The sequence below is a fragment of the Triticum aestivum genome, chromosome 2B (genome assembly GCF_018294505.1).
Source record: "Triticum aestivum cultivar Chinese Spring chromosome 2B, IWGSC CS RefSeq v2.1, whole genome shotgun sequence".
In the NCBI taxonomy this organism is placed as follows: Eukaryota; Viridiplantae; Streptophyta; class Magnoliopsida; order Poales; family Poaceae; genus Triticum; species Triticum aestivum.
Genome location: NC_057798.1, coordinates 370,655,229 through 370,663,098, shown reverse-complemented (window position 1 = coordinate 370,663,098; position 7,870 = coordinate 370,655,229). Strand labels below are relative to the sequence as shown.

The window sequence follows — 7,870 nt, the reverse complement described above, 5'->3', positions numbered from 1 at the left end:
AGAACAAACTATCCTGGTGGGTGTACCCAAATGTGTTCTTTTTCTGCCGTCAATAGAAGTAAGAGACTAGCAAAGAATTTCAGAGCAATAGTTGCTATAAGAAAAGTTAAAAATGTCCTAGCATAAAAATTTGTCTACTACATAACAGTAACACGAGAATATTGATCAAGACTTCTACAATAACATGCAATTTTTTGGAACCATTTAGTGGTAGGTTTTGGGTCTAGTAGTAGGGTTTGTGAGTTGGAGTACAACAAATTTACATCAGATGTTTTTCAAAGAGACAAATAACATCCAACAACAACTACTCAGGATAACAAAAATGATAATAATTTTCCATGACAATGAACACGACTATGTACCTTCTTTATTTGCCCTCTATTTTAAGAGGAAAACGCTGAAAATACTTCAGGATTTTTATCACCACCTTTCTGAAGCCAAAGAATCTGGACATCCACTATCTTCTAATGCACCTTCAGAAGTAAGTAGACTATCATAATACCCTTCTCTGTGAGCTCCAACATCAGGAACATCTTGTTTCCAACCATGAAAAAAAACGCCCCAATCTACTACCACTATAAGAGGGGTAGATCCAAACAATCACAACCATCCATCGTCAAAATCTAATGGCTCTTAATCTTTTGGTGTTTAACACTACAAGCCACGCTTAAGCCACTAACCCTGCCCACCCTTTCGAGAGAAAAAAACCGCTGCGCACAACTCCCCGCACGACCTCTCGCACGCCCGCCTCCCATCCCGCGCCGGTCGCACGCCTTCCCTCCCTCGCCGGCCTGCCTCCCGCGCCGCCCACCTCCCCTCCCGCGCCGGCTGCACGTCTCCCCTACCTCGCCGGTCTGCCATCCCCGTCGGTCGCCTCCCCAACCCTGCCGGCCGCACGCCTCCCCTACCTCGCCGGGCCCCGCCTCCTGCGCTGGTTCAACCGCCGCCGCCGCCGCCGTCGGTCCTCATGCGACCGTGAGCAGCCACCCCCCACCACCACCACCACCCAAGCTGGTCCTCCTCTGCTGCCCCAAGAACGCCGCGGCCCACCGGTCTGCCTCTGCTGCCCAGTATATGATCCAGTTTATGTTCCATACACAATAGAATTTGATGCTTGTGGTTATGATTGTATGCATTATGTTTGTAGCTGTAATAGACAGTGGTGAAGATCAGTCAATTTTGCAGAAAAAGTATATTTCTAGACGAGTATTCAGGGCGGTGTTGTGGTTGCATTCGTAATTTCGTATACTGCTATTTTCCAAAATGTTTTTGTGACAATGAAAGGATTGAACATCAATCATGATCATTTTTAACCTTATTTTTCCACTTTGTTTGGTGACTACAGTACAAATCCACGCGACCGTGCAATGGTGGACAGCTTACACGTTTAATCATAATTGTTCTGCTCAATTGCGACACTTTGTATCTCTCGGACTCTATTTGAAACATGCTTCTTTCTGAAACCCTATCAAGGTAAAGTCAAGGTAAAGACATTCTTCTTTGTCTTTCACTGATTCAAGTAGCAGGGAAAAACCTTCTTACTCTTTACACAGATTTGCTATATATAGGAACCAATTGGGAGTATCCTCCACATATTATGATATGAAGGTAACAGAAGTAGTGCCCTTCTATTTCCACTCTTACTCAGACTATCCTATTGCACGAAAACTAATTTACCATTTTGAATATTTGGTATGCTATGTAAAATAGGAAGCAGATCGCCACGTACTCTTATTTTCTATTCGAAATCCTATCAGAAAGAAGCTCTCTTCTCGATGAAGGAAAAACATCCCTGCTTGAGTGCCTATACTGTTGCAGACAATATGTGATTTTCTGTGTTATTTGTGTGATCTTAAAAGAATTTGTATGGTCAGGGCTAATGACTTTCTTTTTAACTTTTCAGCAGGGAACGTGGACGCACGCGGGGTGGCCGCCGACGAACAACGTCGTGCGTGAGTGCGCACCAGCGTGGTGGCGCAGAGCCCTCTGCCGCCAGCATACTGCCGGTCAGTGCTCTCTTGCCCCAGTCTTACTGAATTTCAAAATGCCTGCACTTCAGATTTTGTTGGTTCATTGCAAACAGATTTGAGTGGACACATGATCTGTTATGTCACATGCTTCTCATATTAGTGGAAATGAAAATGTTTGAGGAAATCTGGAGGTGCGCATCATAACATATTTCTGATGATTCCGAAGTTTGACAATTTGTAAAAAAATGGAGTGATACATGCATATAGTTGTAATTCTGTTGCTATGCCATCAACCTGTCAATGTATCCACGATTTGTAATGTTCATATTGCACAATAGTTCTTTATAGGTATAAAATAACTGTAACTTTCCGGTATAGACTATCTGTAGTTGGCATAGGTTTTTCTTCAATTGTGTTCAGTACTGTAACTTTCCGGGTATAAACTAATATATAGTTGGCATCGCTTTTTCTTAATTGTGTTCAGTAAATATTAATTTATCCATGTTGTAAACACATTGGTGGCATAAATTTGATGCTTAGTCTTATGTCTGACTTACTCCAATTGAAAGCACTGACCCTAAACCAAAAATCTGTCGGTGGACATATCAATCGCGCGCAACAAATCTTGGATAAATTTAAAAATAATTTGGTCCAGTTATGATTTTTAGTATGGAAACGCTTGAGATTTTTAGTCAATTTTGGGATAGGAAGTGATTTTCTTTAGTCATACAAAATTTGGTCCAGAATCCGAAGGAAGTGCTGCAAGGAATCGAACGTAAGTTGGTGAAACATCATCTTCAAGGACTAGGGTAAAGTGGTTTTATGTCATGAACCTTTTCCTTAATGGCTTCAGAACCACATGGAATCACATTCAAGTATTGTATTATTTTTCCTGTTCACAGCTATCATCGGAGAAAACAATGACAATAGCATTGCAGGAGCCTTCTGTTATGCTCTAATCATGTTTGTAGTACCATGTATCATCAGGCATTTACATAGTTATTGAGTAACGTGGCATTATCTATATTCATGCATTGGGTAAAAAAATCATTGGATACACATTATTATTTTTATATTTGGTCAAGAAGTAGAATACAAAGTTTTTGTTGTGCTTCAAAAGGACTTTTTTAGCATATTTGCTTTTGTGTATATTTGGTTGTCTAATGAGCTGTATATTTGGTTATCACTGGATGCACATTAGTACTAGGATTCTTTTTTTTAACAGGAGTACTGGGATTCTTATGCATGTCTACTGTTGTTTAGGAAACTCAAGACATGATGGTTCCGTTTTGGACAAAAAAGAAAAGTAGCACCACTGTGTTAAACCAATGCTTAGGTGATTAACTGCAGATCAAACAATTTTTATCCCTTGTTTGCATAATATGGAAGTACACATGGTTATTGGTCAGTGACCTTCTTGGCATATGTAAATTTTCTGCGTTCTGAATTTTTAGCCCTTGTGATTCTTGTAGGTTATGCTTTATTCAGGTGTATAACTTTTACTTCCATTGTTCTACATTTTACTTAAACACATTTTTGACACTTTGTACAATCTGCAGAGGAGTTCTACATTATTTCATTAGTCCATTTACAGCATGTCAAATGGATCATCTTATTTAGGGGTAAAATCAACTTCCCTCTGAAATCTGCTGCTGGTCACACTCTTTTATATGATGGTCTGACCTGGTTACACTCTTTCGACAGGGCAGCCCCAGTGCATGCAGCTCCCGCTTGCGCAGGGTCTGGGGAAGGGTCCGACCACTTTGGGTCTATTGTACGCAGCCTTTCCCTACATTTCTGTAAGAGGCTGTTTCCAGGACTTGAACCCGTGACCTCATGGTCACAAGGCAGCAGCTTTACCACTGCGCCAAGGCTCCCCTTCTGGTTACACTCTTTCGACAGTCGATACATATTTTCTCTTGGGTAATTTGCTTCACCTAAGCTTCAGTAGCACTTTCTATCATGTATTGTGATTCACCTTTAATGTTAGTCTTTTGTGCATGGCCCCTTGAGTTCATATCTTCTATTGGCGTCTGAAACTACCATTTTTGGTCAGCTGATATCACTCTATTCATGCTATCAATTTTTCTCTCTCACTGTAAGGTAGTCTGACCTGACCTGTTTGTGTCATCTGAAGAGGGAATTTTCCTTTTCTTTTCACTTTTTTTAATATATATATTATTTTAGTTGTATATTATAAAAGGATTGGGCATGGAGGGTTCAGATCCACATGCAAGCGTTTGTGTATATACTGTGGATGTAGGGTATCCAGCATAAAGGGTTGTGGATGTCCCGTTGCTGCACGAACTGAACCAAGGATGTTTAGCAACTAATTTCCTTTTTTGTGGCATCAACACGAGGATGAGATTCATAATTGAGAGCATCATGTGTTCATAATATATATTTTGTGGTAGCAACTGAACCAAGGATCCTCATGGCAAGTTTTATTGCAATATAAATCATTTGGTTTGGAAACACAACTGCTAAAAAATAGATTGATCTTTTCTTAAAATCTTCAACCTACTATTAAACTAGTTCTCCTTTGTATTATATCTGAGATCCATCAGGACTATATCTGATTTTAGTAGTATACTCCCTATGTTCCTAAATATAAGTTTTTTTAGAGATTTCAATATAGACTACATACGAAGCAAAATGAGTGAATCTACACTCTAAACTATGTTTATATACATATGTATGTAGCTTATATTGGAATCTCTAAAAAGACTTATATTTAGGAACAGAGGGAGTAGAAATCAAAATTGGTTTATTCACTCTTTGTTAAGCATTTATCTTTAGATGACACATTTGATTGTTCTGGTGTTCCGTTTTATGTGGTTTGATTTTTTCAACCTAATTTGGTCTTTCTTTTGCAGATTATTTACAAAAGAAAATGATTTGGGGTGAAGAGTTGAAGGCCTGAAACCAAATGTTACTAATCAGGAAGATGACCCGCACAACTCCTCTGAAACAAGGCCAACCCTATGTGCAAAGATTTAAAGATTGCAAATGTGTTTAATGTGGTTCAATATCATATAGCACTGTATTGCTTCATGCAGACCCTTTTTATCATTCATTTTTATTATTTAAATCTCTATACGGCCGTCATAGATGCTGCTATTACATGGATTTATTACTATTTTTCATGTGTTGTTGTCAACGGAGGGAGTAGTATAAAGTAAGCTCCATTTACATGGAAGTTAATTAATCTCAATATGAATTCAGAATTCAGTACCCACACGAATTTCATAGGATGCTTTGATCGAGACGTGCGTTGCACGTGTATGTTTACTAGTAACACCTAGAACAAAAATAAAAGAACCCCAATAATAATACAGATCTTGTTTGCTGAAGACAATCTCACTATACAAAATCTGAGGAGTTTTATTAAAACTCAGCCATATGCCTTCCCCAAAATAATAGTATTTCATATGAAAAGACACATAACTAACAATATACAATGATTTGCATTTGCTAACTACTCATTAGTGAATCCAATATGTTCAGAAGGCAAAAGCAAAGAGATAAAAACTACTAATGCATATGTTTGAAAAGTGAGTTCCTTATAAGATGAGATCGTCGTTGGACTTCCAATCAAAGCAATTCATAGGATCAACACATACAAAGATTTCAGTAAATGTTCTCATTGTCTTTGATTGATTACAAACAGATTTCTGCCAATTGCACAAAGCTCATGCTTGTAATCTGACAGGACCTATTAAAAAGAAGTGAACAAATCAGGAAAACATCTACTGATCGCCATCCAATACGCCATGTAAGTTGGTTCCCTTGGAGTTCAGGTAATACATAGACAACCAAATCACTTGAATAGAGAAAGCAATCTGCATTGTACTGGTAGCTAAGAAAGACCTACAGGAGCAGAGGAGCATGGTTTGATCAAGGAATTGGGAATCAGTTTTAAAAAGAAAGAAAGAGGGAAGGCTTGGGTGGAAGGGATCTCACCAAGATGCAGCTATGGAGGAGGGACGACTGGAGGAAGCAGCAGGGTTGATTGCACGACTCGGTGGGCTCCGGCCTTGGGGCAGCGCACACACCATCCTGTCATCGCGAGTAGTAGTGCTGCAGTCCTTTCCCAGCCTCCATCACGCTCGTGGCTCCGAGTCACCGCCGCCGTCATCGCGCTCGTGGCTCCGGCGAAGCCCTGCCCGAAACCCTAGCCACGGGGGGTGGGGTTGTGAGCGGGCGGTAGAGGATGGGAGCGGAGAATATGGACGGAGGGTAGGGAGGCGCGGACCGTGGGGAGTTCGGGGGCGTGCTGCGCGGCGCCGGAGGTCGCCGGAAACGGCCGGCATTGGTGGTGGCGGCGGCGGCGGCGATGAGGGAGAGGAGGCGAGCCCGTGCTCCTCGTGTGGTCGCGTTTTCTTTTTCTTTACACAAATCTGTTCGGACAGTGGGTTGAATATCGCAAAAAACAGGGTGTTTTGTGCAAAATTGAAGCGTTTTGCCAGATCCACTTAAACAGGGACCGCGGGTTGAATTGTCAAAAAGAGAAGTGCTTTTTTACAAAATTACAGACGACGTACGACCAGAAGCAATAGGCGCTTTATTAGTAGGGAAAGATTAAAAAAAATAGGGAGAGATTGACTAGTTTAGAGCTTTCTTTTGCTGTTAAGTTTTATGTAGGATAAAAACTATTTTTATTGTTTGTAGTAAAGTCTTAGACTTTTCCTTAGTAGTTTTTCTCGTAGTTTTCTTTGAAGTTCTTCTTGGACTTTTATGTTGGTTTTCTATTATTGATTTTCTTTATTGATTTTATTTGATGAATTGCATTTTGATTTCTTTAATGATTGTTAGAATTGCTTGCTAGAATGCTTGCTTATGTGAATGTTATTTCTGTATAATATAGATTTTCTTCGAAAGTGACGAATAGTAACAAGTTGTTTTCGAGGGCATTATTATTTTCATCAACATATCAAGCAAGTTCATTTTGACCATGCTTTCCATACCTATGTTTCTATTGCATTTAGTGTCACTATTTAAGATCCCTCCAGTAGTGTTATTGACTTCTTGTAGTTGAGTCAAATGCATGAGGTAGGAACCCATCTCCCTGATTATCAAGCCCGAGATGTTATGTAGTTTAAATGATACGCTATAGTAGACGGAGTTGGTACGAATTTTCGGGAGTGTTGTCAGAATGGAGGACTCTACGTCAATGACGACAACTCCATGCTGGCATCTGCAAGGACAACATCTTCAATGCCTCAAGACTTCAAGACTCGAGACAAGAATTCAATACACACTACTGGGTGAAGGACGGTTGACGGGCACCCTGGAGAAACCAGTGGATGGCCGGTATGCATGCAGAAGCGCCATGACATCTTGCGGAAAGCTTCACCCAGACTCAAAGAGACGGAAGAATACTTCATGCCCGAAAGCTTACCTATGCAACCGCAAGTCACTATGGACTCTGGCTTGGTTGACCTTAGTTGTGACTCTTGCTGGGACGGTGCTAGCAGATGTAGAACTACGGTAGGATTGGATGAGCGTCGGACAGTGGTTAGGGGAACTCTTCGAAAGTCCATGTTTCGGTCATCTTTTTCTCAAACACCCTGAAGTGCGAGAACGTACAAAGAGGGATCGAATCTTGCCGGTAAAGTATGCAAACCTCTGCAGAGGGTTAAAACCTAATCGACGGTTACGGACAATTTGAGCATCTGGACTTGGATCTATCTCGGAACTCTCAACACCGGATCCAAAACTTAATTGTGGGCAACTTATGATGATTTGGGCTATGAGACATCGGTTGGCGGAACCATGTCATGATAGAAAACTCTATAGTGCAGACTCCGGTTATATCCTTTGATGTAGGGAAAATAAAGCAGCTTTTACACAAACAAAACTTAGACACAGAGCCACCAAGCCATATTGCATATAGTATA

The 7,870-nt window shown here is 40.7% G+C and overlaps 1 protein-coding gene across 50 annotated transcripts; it reads left to right on the top strand.

Moving 5' to 3' along the window:
* Window positions 1–671: 671 nt before the first annotated feature.
* LOC123044951 (uncharacterized) lies at window positions 672–5,116 on the top strand. Of its 50 annotated transcripts, none has more exons than XM_044467836.1 (9): window positions 675–1,052; window positions 1,346–1,473; window positions 1,554–1,608; window positions 1,711–1,825; window positions 1,904–2,006; window positions 3,234–3,306; window positions 3,530–3,592; window positions 3,680–3,893; window positions 4,847–5,116. In XM_044467836.1, exons 4-9 carry the CDS (start codon window positions 1,776–1,778, stop codon window positions 4,875–4,877), a joined length of 534 nt encoding a protein of 177 aa, XP_044323771.1. In that variant the 5' UTR covers window positions 675–1,052; window positions 1,346–1,473; window positions 1,554–1,608; window positions 1,711–1,775; the 3' UTR covers window positions 4,878–5,116. The 50 variants fall into 50 exon arrangements, 12 of the variants coding, with proteins under 12 accessions (XP_044323771.1, XP_044323767.1, XP_044323768.1 ...); XM_044467835.1 differs by having other exon boundaries at window positions 676–1,052; window positions 1,346–1,484; window positions 1,569–1,608; XM_044467834.1 differs by having other exon boundaries at window positions 676–1,052; window positions 1,346–1,484.
* Window positions 5,117–7,870: the final 2,754 nt, after the last annotated feature.